General features: G+C 37.8%; 1 protein-coding gene across 1 annotated transcript in view; it reads left to right on the top strand.

Annotated features, from left to right (window-relative positions):
* Nucleotides 1–14651, top strand: part of TMEM39A (transmembrane protein 39A) — a 30809-nt gene that overhangs the window by 4807 nt on the left and 11351 nt on the right. Inside the window, exons 3-5 of the mRNA XM_025874609.2 lie at nt 3232–3454; nt 8322–8405; nt 12884–13038. Coding sequence (XP_025730394.1) covers nt 3232–3454; nt 8322–8405; nt 12884–13038 — 462 coding nt within the window. The remainder of the gene's footprint in view (nt 1–3231; nt 3455–8321; nt 8406–12883; nt 13039–14651) is intronic.

Genomic DNA, 14651 nt, shown 5'->3' with positions numbered 1-14651 from the left:
CCTGTGTGACTCCACTGAAAAGGATTCTTGGAAGTTTGCACTTGGTTTCCTCCAAACTTTTCTCCATGTACCTATCACCTCTGCTGATTATGATTTCTGTCCTTTTGCTGTAATGAACACAACTGTATGCCAGGTCCTGTGAATCTTCCTAGTGAACTTTAAGCCTGGGCATGATCTTGGGGACCTATAGCACAGTTTGAAAGAGAATATTCTATGTTAACATTGAAAAGAATTCTTTAAAGAGAATCTATTCCAATTCTTGTATTATAGGTGAAGAAACTGAGGCTCAAGGATATAAAGTCACTTTCTCAAAGACTACTTTCACAAAGACTAACGTTTAAAGTTACTTTCTACAAAGACTGTAGATAGTCCTGGTCTAGGCCTAGATAGACCAGGATTATCCCACATTGTATCTCAAATGTATTTGTGCCATTTTGCTTTTTTTTTGCATCTATTTTTATATCCTGTTAGAGAAATACTTTTATTTTTCCTAAATAATAAATTCTTGTATATATCTATGTTTTGTCTATCAGATCATAATCCTAACTAATTTTCTTTTTTTTTTTAAGAATTTTTATTTATTTATTTGGCAGACAGCACAAGCAGGAGGAGTAGCAAGTAGAGGGAGAGGGAGAAGCAGGCTCCCCACTGAGCAAGGAACAAGATGTGGGGCTCGATCCCAGGGTCCTGGGATCATGACCTAAGCCGAAGGCAGTTACTTAACCACCTGAGCCACCCAGGTGCCCCTCTAACTAATTTTCTGAGATGTATAGACCAAGTCTGTTTATTTTAGCTGTCTATTTTTTTTGGTTTTAAGAACTTTGACCTTATCTGTTAAGCTTTCAAATTAAAAGAAAATGTTCCTTTTCCCCTCAGATGCTCTGCATCATTTTATTTGATCTCTGTCCCTTTGTTTTTTGGCTTGAAGTATAATAGCCAAGGCTGTATAAAGTATCATAAATGTAGATCTTCTGCACTTTTTTTTGAATATTTCTTGAACCCCAGCATTTCATTGACTTTGTTAACGGCAGAAGCACATTAGTTTGCTTTACTTGGGAAAAATTCTATAAAAACCTTTTTAACCTTTAAATAATAACATAATTTAGCATGCTTTCTCCCTTCATGTATTTTTGACTGAAGAGGTATAAGAATTTTCAGTTTGTTCTAGAGTAGAGGCTCCTAACCTTACAACTTTTCATCAGAATTTTGTATTTCCTTATCTCATGCTTAACTGGGGAGAGGGAATAGATTAGCTACTGGCATTAATCCCCTACATTCAGATCCACTGACTTGTATGACTCCACAGAGCACCTTTCACGTTGTATTCTATGTGCGTGATAGCTCCTGGAATTGTGCGGTGGCCCATGTCCCAGAACAGATCAGCGGGCTCTGATGTGTTAATGATTGGTTTATGGTTAAGCAGGTGTGGTTGTGAGACCTATTGGTAGTTCACAACCTACTCCTTGGTAAGCTTGTTCTGTTGGAGTATTCTTTGGAAATAAGAGGAAGAAATTTTTATAGTTTTTTTCCCACCATCTCCCCACCCAACCCTGTTCTTCCCTTCTAGCTTCCAGCTTTTCTGAGATTCTGCCATTGTATTCTTTTTTTTTTTTTTTTTTTTAAAGTAGGCTCCTCACGCAGCGTGGAGCCCAACATGGGGTTTGAATTCACAACCCTGAGATCAAGACCTGAGATCAAGAGTCGGATGCTCAACTGACTGAGCCACCCAGGCGCCCCTCTGCCATGGTATTCTTAAATGTTTAGAATGAGCAGAGTTCATAGTTCCAAGAGTCACTTAAAGTACTATAAATGTCACATACTAATGCTACAATTCTATATTTGGAAATCTTAGAGTAGAATGGTAATGCTGATATTGTTCCTTCTTTGGAATCTGCTTTGGAAATATCCGAACCAAGCCTCTTTTCCTTGTTCTGAAACAATAGTAGACCCTTAGATATCTGTAACTATTCCCAGGTTTATAAACAGTGGGCAGGTTTATTCCCTATCCACCCCATCTTACCATTTTAGATAGCCCCGCTTTTTCTGACCTATAAAAAAAAGCCTGGAAGAAAGAACAGCCAGAAGATGGGGAGTAAAATCTCTATATTTTAATTTGTATTTTAAGATATCTCTCTTTTGTGACCACATTAGTCTGCTGTCTTTTCAACATAAAGGTATATATGTGAATTGAAGTAGGAAAAGTACAGTCTCTATCCTTAATTATGATCTGATAGACAAAACATAGATATATACAAGAAATTATGTAACAGTAATGAAAAGTACAATAATAAAGGTATAATTCAGGTATAATGGGAGCACAGGGGTGAGATGAATTGGTTTAGATTGAGTGAGTCAGTAAGCTTCATGGAGAATATGCTTGATCATTTTAAAAGTCTTGAAGGATTTGTCAGTAAATGTGTAAGTGAGGGGTTAAGGAAGGTGGTTTTGAGTGGTATTGCTGATGGAAGGCATAGTATGTACAAAAGAATAGCATATATATTCACAGATAGCAAACAGCATGGATATTCTATAGGTTGCATGTGGAGGAGTGACAAGAGATGGGACTAATCTGTTAAGCCAAGAGCCTCATAGGACATACTAAAAATTTCTGGATGTTATCCTGTTGGCAGTAGGGAGTTATTAAAGGGTTTTAGGCAAGACAGTAGCACTATTAGTTTCACTTTAGATCTCTGAAGGCAGGTTGGAGAATTTGATGGAGTTAATTCTAGGGAGATTACTTCAGTAGTTTAGGTGAAAAATGGTAACTGCTTGAACTAAGGCAGTGGGTTTAGAGAGGAGGGTGCAGTGTGGAAAAACCTTTACAAAGTGGAATATTTAAGATCTAGGGAGTGATTGGATATGGAGAGGCAGAGGAAAGTTCTAATATGACTCCCAGTTTTCTGATTTTGGCAGCTACTGAGTGGGCCATGAACTAGGGTCAGGATTGTAGGAGGAAGAACACAGCAGTGTCCAGTAGACAGCTTGATAACATGGGTCTGAAACTCAGATTGTGGTTTTCAGCATGTTAGAGGTAATGGAAGCCATGGCCCCATGTTCGATCACTAAGAGAGTGTGTGGAGAGGGAGAAGACAAAAGCAGGAGATCCTAGGACAGAGTCTTGAGGGAAGGCCAACAGTTAAGCAGTAAGTGGAGAAGGAAGCAGGGGCCCTTTATGCTCTATAACACTGAAAGATTATCACCATCTGAGTTAACCATAGTTTTCTCTTTCAGGAATGGTAGTGCTATTGGCCTTCCGGTCCCACCTATCACAGCCTTAATCACCCCAGGTCCTGTTCGTCATTGCCAAATTCCTGATTTGCCTGTGGATGGAAGCCTGCTCTTTGAATTTCTCTTTTTCATCTACCTGCTGGTTGCTCTGTTTATTCAGTACATCAATATCTATAAAACAGTGTGGTGGTACCCTTATAATCATCCTGCTTCTTGTACTTCACTGGTAAGTCTTAATCGGCCTTTAACTTCTGTATGTTACTTAACCAAGAAACTAGTTGGAAAGCCTATGTGTACAGATTACTTTTCTTCCAAAAAAATGTTTTCTGTTAAACCACAGATTACTTTCAGAACTGTAATCTCATAAGATTGTTAAAATATAAATATCTGGAAAGTTAAAATACAAATGAAAATGCAGAAAGCCTTTAAATAATTTTTTATAATATCAAGAGTTTTGATGCCTAGCTTTCTTTGCACTATATTAAATTTGTTGGACTTAAGGTGCCTGTATGACTAAATTCCAGGAAATTTACCCTTTTAATGACTATCTTAGGATAATGGTTGCTTCTGTAACAAATAAACCCAAAATTGTATAATGCTTCAAACGCATAATAGTCTGAGGCAGTTGTTTTGGTTTGCAGGAGTAGCACGCTTCCATGTGGTCAACAGGGAACCTAGACTGATGGAGACTCTGCTGTCTTCCAGGACGTGGCCTCCAAGTTGGCTGTGGTCCACCTCTTTCAGCTAGAAAGGGGAAAGAGCATAGGGAAGTATATAGGAGAGTTTGTTATAGGCCAGGCTCACATAACATTTACATATGTCCACTCCTAACTACAAGGAGACTGGAAACTATAATTCTTTCATACGATTTATTGTTACCAGGAATAAAATTGGGCTCTGTTACAAAAATAAAATTGAGACAAGGACTAGTTGTCTTTGCTGAAGTACATTAAAGTATATTGTAGGTTTCTTCCACCCTCTTTCCATTTATTTAGGAGAGCAGAGATAATCTTGATGCAGAGAAGTTCTCCATAGATGGGTGTAAAATAACGAGTAAGGCTACTCAGGTTACTTGGTAGGTAAGTGGTTGGCAATGGCAGATTTGGATTGGAGATATGCTCTAGGAGAAAGAAGATTGTTGTGCTGGGTAGTTTACGTGTGTGTTTGGGGCTTATCAACGATTAGAAAACTTCCTTGGCCTGATGAACATAGGAATCAAATGTGGACCAAAATCTTCAAAATAATATGGGAAAGAAATAAACATTTAAAAAAATATATATCACTTGGTTGTTCCAGGAATTAACTATTAAGAATTTTCTTTCCATATTGACAATGTACCTACTTAATACCAAGTAAAGAGAATTTCGGTTTCTTTATTTATGAATTGTAATGATTTGTTGCAGCTCTCACTCTTGAGCTCACCTGCTCTCGTATATCAAGACTGTACTTTTCGGTTTAACACTTTCCTGCTTGTGTTACTCAAAAAAAAAAAAAACCCCACAAAAAATTAGAAATATGAAACCTAGAGATTATAAAACTGGCTCAAAATCACGTAGTGACAGAGTGAGTACTCTCGCTCACTGCTGTGCTCTACTTCCTATTATTTATTCTGTATTTACTCCATAAGGGCTTGTTGGGTAGTTCATCATTCAGTTTTCACTTTGACATTCCATGGAAACTTCTCAGTTGTTGAATTTTCAGGCTAATCAAAGAGCTCTTCTCTCAGTCAACCATTTCTGACAAGAGTTCTTTTAAAAGTCCCCTACAAATATTGCTTTGCAACAAAGGGAGCCAGTGCTCCTGTCATAATCAGGAAGCTGCTGCTAGAGCTGCTGAGCCCAGAATTATGCTTCCTTTGCTCTGACTCATACCACCAAACATGGGTGCCTTTTACCCTGCCCCTCTCCCCATTTCAGTTTGAATTCAGGTTTTATGTAATGGTTATGGTTGGCAGAAACTAAGTCAAATCTAGAACTTCAGTTGCAAGAAAGTCTGGAAATGTAGTTTTTAGTTTTTCGGTCTGTGCAATAGAGGAAGGCACACTTGAAGCAGGTTATCCTGTCGCCTGGCTCACTTATCTGCCACATATGGTCCTGGCTCACACAAACCTTAGCGTTTAACTGTGAAACTAAGAGTAACATCTGTGGAATAGCAAATAAGATTTCAGCCCATCAGTCTGAAAGGGGCCTGAATTGGTGAGCTGTTCAAAGATGAATGGGCTGCCAGAGACCTAGTTACTTCCTGTCACTGAAGGTATTCGAACATGGGAGATGGCTACATGCCCGAGTTGCTCTAGAAGGGACTTAGATATCAACTAGTGGTCTGTCTCTTTTAAGTTTTCTTCTATTTTGTGTGTCTGACTCAGAAATTTGTCAGATTTATATATTAGGTTTTTCTTTTTCCATTTCAAGATCTTAATAATTATCAAAAAGAAAATGTGGACCCCCGAATATATAAAGTATTATTGTAGCCATCAAGCAATTAGCTGAGTGAGTCTTAACCCTAAGAAACATAAAAGCTAGAAGTAGCATAGTATGTTATTCAGATTAGTCAGGAGTGGAGAGTGATTAATCAAATATTCTGGTTTATAGAATTAATCATAAGTAAATTACTAGTTTTCAGTGATTTAGCGTATAACAAAATTTACTTAACAATAAGATACGTTAGGCATTAAATCTTTTGATACAAAAATGTCTGAGATTGACTGGTGATACATAAATAAGACCCTCAAACATTAGGTAGGGGGTCTAGTGAATTGCTTGCATTATTTTGGAAGAGTGGGGTGAACAAGGGGTCTCAAAGCTAAGAAGGGATAAATATCACTAGAATCCAAAACAGAGAAAGAGAAAAGGAAATGATCTGAGGTAAGCACTCTCTTGACATTCTGGCTACTCTACCTTTAAAATGTATGCCAAATCTGGCCACTCCATCGCCCTTGCTACTGACCCTGTTCAATCCATCTTCATTTCTTACTTGCATTAAAAGCAGTAACTTCCTAACTGATCTTGCCCTGTTATAGTATATTCTCCACACAGCAATCACTGTGATTGTTTTAAAATAGAACCTGGCACCCTTTGCATGAAACAGTTCCATGACTTCTCATTAGGAAAAAATATCTATAAACTCAATCTTTTGTTACTCATTACATCATTCCAGCCCTCTTGCTGATTTTCAGACACACCAGACATATTTTCCTGTTCTAAGGGCCTTTGTGATCCTTTTCTCTCTGCCTGGGGCTGTCTGCCCTCAGATCTTGCCATGGGTGTTACTTTGTTGTCATTCAGCTCTCAGCCCAAATGCCACAATCTCAGAGATGTCCTCGTAACCAGCAATTTAAATTGGCTCTGCAACTGCCTTTCCAGTTACTGTTTATCATTGTTTTGTTTCTTACCAGCAGTTGTAACTAGCTAAAATGCTTTTGCTTGTCAGCTTTTCATTGACTTTACACTTAAATTTATTAAAGATACGGCTTTAGCTGCTGTAACAGGATGGCTAAAATAGAGTAGAACCTTAGTTCCTTATTAAATAAGAGTTAGGCAGGTGGTATGCTCTTTGTTTCCATTGCTCTGCCACCCCCCACATGCTTCTTCCAAACCATGGTCCAAGATAGCTGCTCCAACTCCTGTCAGCACATCTGGCCAGCAAGAAGGAGGAAAGGAGAAAGGTAGCTCCTTCCTTTAAGGGCATGTCATTTCCCCTCACATCCCTTAGCTACAAGTAGTTTTTGCAAGGGAGGCAAGGGAATGAACCTCCAGTTATCAAGGAGTCAGTGTCCAGTTAAATTTGACTATGATGGTGGAAGAGACAACTAGTAATCCTTGCCATCCCCTTTCCCTCTCACACTGAGGTAAAAAATAAGATCCAAGAGAACAGGAAGCTTGTCTGTTATTCTTCAGCACTGTATCCTCAGTATCGAGAAGAGTACTTGGCACACATTGTGGATGCCCCGTACATATTTACTGACTAAACTGAGAAATACAGCTTTTGAGTCTGGAAGGAGAACTCTAGAAACCTACAGACCTTTTGACCATCAAAATGACTACCAATTTTGTTTGTTGCTAATGATTTTCCATTGTGCTTATTATTTATATAGGCTTAGAATTAGAAGGAACCATATGCAGCATCTAGGTAATACTATCATTTCTTAGGAAGAAAAGATCAAATATAAGACTTTTTTTTTTTTTTTAAAGATTATATTTTTTGTGAGAGAGAGAGAGAGAGCGCAAGCACAAGCCAGGCGGAGGGGCAGAGGGAGAAGCAGGCTCCCCACTGGAGGAGGGATCAGGCTCCCTGATGCAGAACTGGATCCTAGGACCCTGGGATCATGACCTTAGTGGAAGGCAGAGGCTTAACTAACTGAGCCACCCAGGGACCCAAGACATGTTTTTAAATCAAGTTAAGAAGAAAGACTAAATTGAAGGTAATAGACATGTCAGCCAGTAGGGAGTTTAGGTCAGTAGATGCCCAATTAGATTAACATAAGCTTGCATAGAGAGACCAAAAATAGGAACTCCTGAACACTGGGAGTTCATCTGATCCATTGAATTTGACACTCATTATAAATATGGCATTTTAAGTAAATTACTCTTATTTTTTTAAGATTTTTATTTATTTGAGAGAGAGCACAAGCAGGGTGGGGAGAGGGAAAGCAGGCTCCCTGCTGAGCAGGCAACCCGACCCAGGGCTAGATCCCAGGACCCTGGGACCATGACCTGAGCCAAAGGCAGACACTTAACCGACTGAGCCACCCAGGCGCCCCTTAAATAAATTATTCTTGCCATAGTTCTGCAGCTATCACTTTTTAACTCAAAGCTCTATTTTCCTTTCAACACAGTAAACTTTCAAAAAAAGGAGAGTGCATTCCAGATAGTTTAAAATAGTATTTGAAAAGTTAAAGCAATCTTTCATGAAAGGAGTAGAATTAGGTAGTAGAAAGTAGAAGGTAGATAGTCTCTCTAAGATCGTTCAGATTCTTGTGGTCTGTACATATAAGGTGATATAAGGAAGATCTGAGGGGGCAAACCTCTTGATGTAGTAGTTCCAGCTACATATGCATATTTCTTTCTGATGCAGTGATTTGTTTTTCTTAACAGAATTTCCATCTCATTGATTACCACCTGGCAGCATTCATCACGGTGATGCTTGCAAGGAGGCTGGTGTGGGCCCTTATCTCAGAGGTAATAGCTCATTCACTGTATTTTATCACTTGTAGCTAGAGTTAGTTACTAGAATGGGTTCAAGCTGAGTATGTGAATTGCCCAAATATAATTTGAAAACAATTACAAATTAATTTCTCTACTTCCATATGAGTTATGCTAGTTTTTTTTTAAGATTTTATTCATTAGAGCACGAGTGGGGGGGAGGGGCAAAAAGCGAGCCAACTCCCCGCTGAGCGGGGAGCCCTACGCCAGCCCGTCCCAGGACCCTGGGATCATGACCTGAGCCCAAGTCATATGCTTAACCGACTGAGCCACCCAGGTGCCCCCATGTGCTAGTTCTTTTTAAAAGGTTTTCCTGCAATGGATTTAAAATTCATTGTGCTGGAATCCAAGAGAACTGTTAGAAATCTCATTTGTTTGATAGGAGCTTATTTCTGGCTTCCGAGTTCTTTTGTATAATTTTTCTAATTTTGATAGTTATAGTAAAAATAGAATGAATTTTAAGTAACTGTTGATATGAAGAGTTATATATAAATGCTGAGTTGCATCTAAAACTTTGTTTCAGGTAATATTTGCTTAATATTAGGTACCATTTGTGGGGTTACTAGCAAGAGACATTTGAGTTTGTTAAAACTTGGAATTTTAAAATGACGACATCAAATTTGTATAAGACTAATCTTGAAGATTAGAATCTTAGTGGACGGTAAAGACTTGGGACATTAATATGATCTTTTTAAAATTAAATGTTACTAGAACTGGCCATTGGTAAGATTCTTTAATCTATTTGTAAACTCCATTGGCGGAGGGAAATGTGTTCTCTGAGGATTTTATTATCTTAAGCCCTATAAATGATTATAAAAATAAAAACAAAAATGTTAGCTAAAGTGGCTAATAATTACCTTACCTCCCTATATTGGAGTTTATAATTCAGTGTATAATTTTAAATCGTTACTGTAATCAGAGATAACTGAGAGTCAGTTTTTTTCCTTCTAAAACATGCATGAAAAGTCTTTTTATAAGCCCTAATTTTCAGGAACCTTATTTCTTGTGAGCACAGAGTAATTGAACGTATTAAGTCATAACCTGAAAGCCATTTGAAGTTAACTGAAAAACACTGGTAGTAGGATCACCTGTTTTTCACAAGGGGAAAGTCTGTCTAAAATCTTTTCTCCCAGGGGGATGCCTGGATGTCTCAGTCGATTAAGCATCTGCCTTCAGCTCAGGTCATGATCCCAGGGTCCTGGCATGTCCCACAAGGGGTTCCTTACTCAGCAGGGTACCTGCTTCTCCCTCTGCTTGTGCTCTCTCTTTCTCTCTGACGATAAATAAATAAAATCTTTAAAAAACAAACAGAAAACACATTTCTCCCAAGTTTGTTATTTAGGTCATGAAAATAGGTGCTTACTTTTGGATATATTACACTATTCTTCCTTTAGAGGAACTCAGTGGAGTATTATGTTTTTCTATGTGAAAACAAGCAGGATTTCGTTTCATCTCTTCAGTTACATAGAGATGGTATTTGAACATGCCAAATTAGTATGTCCAGCTAATGTGTAAATCCTTCATAACTAGAGTTTCTACCTTGGAGCTCCAAGGGCTATAACTTGATGTACTCCATTTCTTCCTTTTGCTAATGGCTTAACAGTAGTTTAACAAGTTTTGCATGACCTTAGTTGAAAAGTATGTTAGCTGTTTTCTAAAGAAACCTGTAATTCTTACTGAGAACAAAATACTTAAGCTAAATTTAAACAGGTTTCTGGTCAAAGACTGAAATCTGTACCTTAAAGTCCATGAGGAAGAATGAAAGAATGTTTAAATAATTACGGGATATCTACATAATGGAATAGCATGCAGCCATTAAAAAGATGAAAATGCACTGACCACTAAAATATTAAGTAAAAAAAAAAAACAAAGTATATAACAGTGTTTAAAATAGGTGGGTAGAAGGAACAAAATACATTTGCTTATGTATGAATAAATTATCTCTAGAAGGACCTACAAACTAATAACAGGCTGCCTAGTTGTGGCTGGTAACAGGACCAGAAGAAGGGAAATTTCACAACAAACACTATTGCACATTTTGTATCTTGAGTATTGGTGAACATATTACCTGTTCAGAAATTAAAAATAAGAGCTGTATGGGGATTCTCTTCCTAAAAAAGCTAAATTAGATGGTAAGACCCATCATAAATCATCTTTCCTTCCTTCCATTAAAATGTTTGCCTTTTTGGGGGGGGAGGGGCAGTTGCTTATATATCCTGAGAAAGACCAATCATTTTTAAGGAGAGGCTGGAGGTAATTAATTCAGAATGCTAAATACTATTCGAAAGGAATACCTCCAACTAGATAAGACTGTTTATTCACCTCCAGGCCAATTCTACTTCTTGACTTGCTCCGCAAGACCAAAAAGTAATTCAGCTATTCTTCTACCAACCTGAGGCAACTCCCTTTTTATTTTTAAATTTAGTATTATTATTTTTTAAAGATTTTATTTATGTATTTGAGAGCGAGGATAAGAGAGAGAGAGAACATGAGAGCGAGGATAAGAGAGAGAGAGATTAAGAGAGAGCGAGGATAAGAGAGAGAGAGAACCTGCTGAGCAGGGAGACCAATGCAGGACTCGATCCCGGGACTCCAGGATCATGACCTGAGCCGAAGACAGTCACTTAACCCACTGAACCACCCAGGCACCCCTTGCAACTCCCTTTTTAAGAAACTGGTTTTCTAAATAGGAAGGTAGTACATTTTATTGGGAAAAAAAAATTGGAAAACACTAAAATATAAAGCAGAAAAAAATTTTAAATTACAACCTCATTATTGAAAGGGCCATATTTTGGTATATTTGGTATATAAATTTTTATGTGCATATGTACTATACTTCTCAGTTAACATAATATTAGGAATATTTTTCTACTCCTTACCTGGCTCATTTTTGCTTATTCTTTAATCCCAGCTAAAATACTACTTCCTCAGAAAGGCTTCCCTAGGTTGGGGTCTCTTGTTATTTGCTTTCCCTTATAGCCCACTCGTTTCCTGTAGCGCTTACCACGATTGTAAAAATAATTATTTGTGTAAATATAAGTTTAATTTTTGTCTTTCTTAATTGGGCAGCCTCATAAAGACAGAATTCTTAATTTGTCTTGGTTACTACTGTGTCCCAAGGACCCGATATAGCATCTGCCATGCTTAGCATAGTGGTTAAGAGCTTGGGCTCTGGAATAAGACAAAAATGATAAATACGTCCAAGCTCTGCTACTCTGGTGACATTGGGCAGAGCAGCCTTTTTAATTTTGAAAATGGAGACAATGGAGTAATTCCAGCCACTTAAATGCCTTCCTTAGGCTTTGACATGTAGGGTACATTGGCATGAGGTATGTATCAGGGGAGTGATAACACAATTATTTGCCCTGCGGTTAGAACGGTTTGAACCTTCCCCACGGTTTGAGGCTTATAGTATTAATTCAATTGCTTCTTCGCATTTATAAGTCACTGTATAAGTATTATATATTGCGTATATGTCATATATGCTATGTAGTATGTTGGGTAAATTAAGAAATGGATACATGAAGGACCTGAAAACTCCTTATCCCCTCCCATTGCTGTTGACCCTACATAATTTTTTTTTTTGCCCTTTCTACATTCTGACACTGCTGTTTTCAGGTTGTAGGAATCTGCCATTTTCCCCTGCGTTTTGCTCATTCTCTTTCTAGTTCATTCTGAAAGAACATAACATTGCAGAGCTTCACATTTAGACAAGTATGCTTTCTTACTATATTTAATCTGTCTTTAAAATGTGGGATTAAAGAAAAATATTTGAATAGCTGTGATATAAAGAAGTGGAAGTGATTGTCCATTATTTCTGTTTGCAAAAGTCAAAAGAGAAACTTTTATTTATTTAGGGATTTGCCAGAGAAGCTCTGATTATTTTTTGAAGCTCCAGTAATTCATTAAACATTAATTCAGCAAATAGATTGGGAGGAGGATCCCAAGGAAAATGGAAAAAACATTGTTGCTACTATTGAGACTACTACAGTTTAGTCTGAAATCAGATAAATTAATGGTTCAGTATCTTTATGTACATAAAAATCATCTGGTGGATTATTAAAATATAGGTCCCTTGACTTAGTTTTGTTCCCTATATTTGGTAAGGAAAGGCAGTAGGAATTTGCAAGTTCAGTAAGCAGCCCAAGTAATCCTGATGAATGTGGTTCATGGACCATACTTTGAGAATCCCCAGTGTAAACAAATTAGACAATGTCATAAGAACTTAAGGGACGTCTGTATGAGACACTATGAGAATACAAGGAGGAACCAACAAATTGCCTGGAAAAGTCTGAATCTTTAAAAATGAAGATAAGGTGGGATCGGGCAGTTTTTCTTCTCCCCCCCCTTTAATTGGGGGGGCAGATTTCCACTAAATCTTAATTCCTTGAGTCACATTGCTTTTGAATAAGGCCATTTATAAAATGTTCCTTTTGGTGCTTCCAAACTTTCAGGCCACTAAGGCGGGTGCAGCATCTATGATTCACTACATGGTTCTGATATCAGCTCGCTTGGTGCTACTCACTTTATGTGGATGGGTACTTTGTTGGACCCTCGTCAATCTCTTCCGAAGCCATTCAGTGCTCAATCTCCTTTTCCTTGGCTACCCGTGAGTACTCCAGTTTTACCATTTTATCAGTAAGTTTTTAAAGAAATTATTGGGTCAAGCAAACAATCCTATAAAAGTGAGAAAGAGGAAATTGTTCAAATATAAGCCAAAAGCTCAGAAAATTGGAAAAATCAGTGAGTAGGGTGACCATATAATTTATTCTCTACACTAGGATACATTGGGACAATAGGGATAAACCAGGACTGTCCCAAGAAACTGGAGAGGTCTGGCTATTCTACCAGTGGAGAATATTTTAATTGGCTCTCTTCATCAAATAAGGCGCCCAAGTACTGCCTATATTGGCACAAATGATAGGTAATGTTAGTTGAATGAGCTGGCTCATCAATCTTAGTCTTTTGGTCAGATTACTTTGATCTTTGGGTTCACGTAACAGAAATACCCCATACTCAAGCCCTGTGGACTTAAGTACTTTTTTTGACCAGCATTTTATTATGGAAATTTTAAACAACATGAGATTGAAAGAATTTTTCAGCAAGCACCTGTTACCCCACCTAGATTCCATTCATTAATATTTTACTATATTTGCATGACATATAACTGTCCAGCTATTCCTCTGTCCATCCATCAGTCCATCTTTTTTTGGTACATTTGAAAGTTAAATTGCAGACCTCAGTTCACTTCCTCCAAAATACGTCAGCATGTGCGTATCAATAACTAGAGTTTGATATTTGCTTACAGTTTTCCTTTTGAGGTAAAATTCATTATATAAAATAAAATTCACAAATCTGGTATACATTTGCTGAGTCTTGATAAATGCATATACCTGTAAGTCAAACCTGTATCCCAATGTGGAACATGACCATTATTCCAGAGGTTCCTTCATGCCTCTTTCCAATCAAACCCCACCCCCCACTTCCCAGAGGTAATCAACTGTTTTGATTTTTTTTCCACCATAGATTAGTTTACCAGTTCTAGAATTTCATATAAATGGAATTATAAGGTATATACACTTTTGTATAAGGCTTCTCTCATTCAGCATGTTGTTTTTGAGAATCCTCCACGTGGTTACATATGTCTGTAACGTTTCATTATATGAATATACTATAGTTTGTTTAGTCTCCTGTTGAATATCTGGGTTGTTTCCAGTTTGGGGCTATTAACTAAAAATAAAACCGTTAGGCACATTCTTATACAAGTCTTTTTTTGTGAAGAAATGTTTTCATTCTCTTCAAAGAAATACCTAGGAGAAGCCTTGCTAAGCCATAAGGTAGGAGGAATATGTTTAGTTTTATAAGAATCTACCAGACCTTTTCCCAAAGAAGTATCATTTTATCCTCCCATAAATTCTTTTTTTTTTTAAAGATTTTATTTATTTATTTGACAGAGACAGCGAGAGCAGGAACACAAGCAGGGGGAGTGGGAGAGGGAGAAGCAGGCTTCCCGCGGAACAGGGAGCCTGATGTGGGACCCGATCCTAGGACCCTGGGATCATGACCTGAGCCGAAGGCAGACACTTAACGACTGAGCCACCCAGGCGCCCACCTCCCATCAATTCTATAAGCATTCTGGTTGCTCCACATTTTTATCAGCATTTGATGTTTTCTGTTTTTTAAATTCTAGCCATTGTGATGAGTGTATAGTTGTATCTTATT

This window comes from Callorhinus ursinus, unplaced genomic scaffold, assembly GCF_003265705.2.
Source record: "Callorhinus ursinus isolate GAN/ISIS: 27379988/994484 unplaced genomic scaffold, GSC_fseal_2.0 scaffold1, whole genome shotgun sequence".
Taxonomy (NCBI): Eukaryota; Metazoa; Chordata; class Mammalia; order Carnivora; family Otariidae; genus Callorhinus; species Callorhinus ursinus.
The sequence above is the reverse complement of the archived record's forward strand: the minus strand, read 5'-3'. Positions and strand labels throughout refer to the sequence as shown.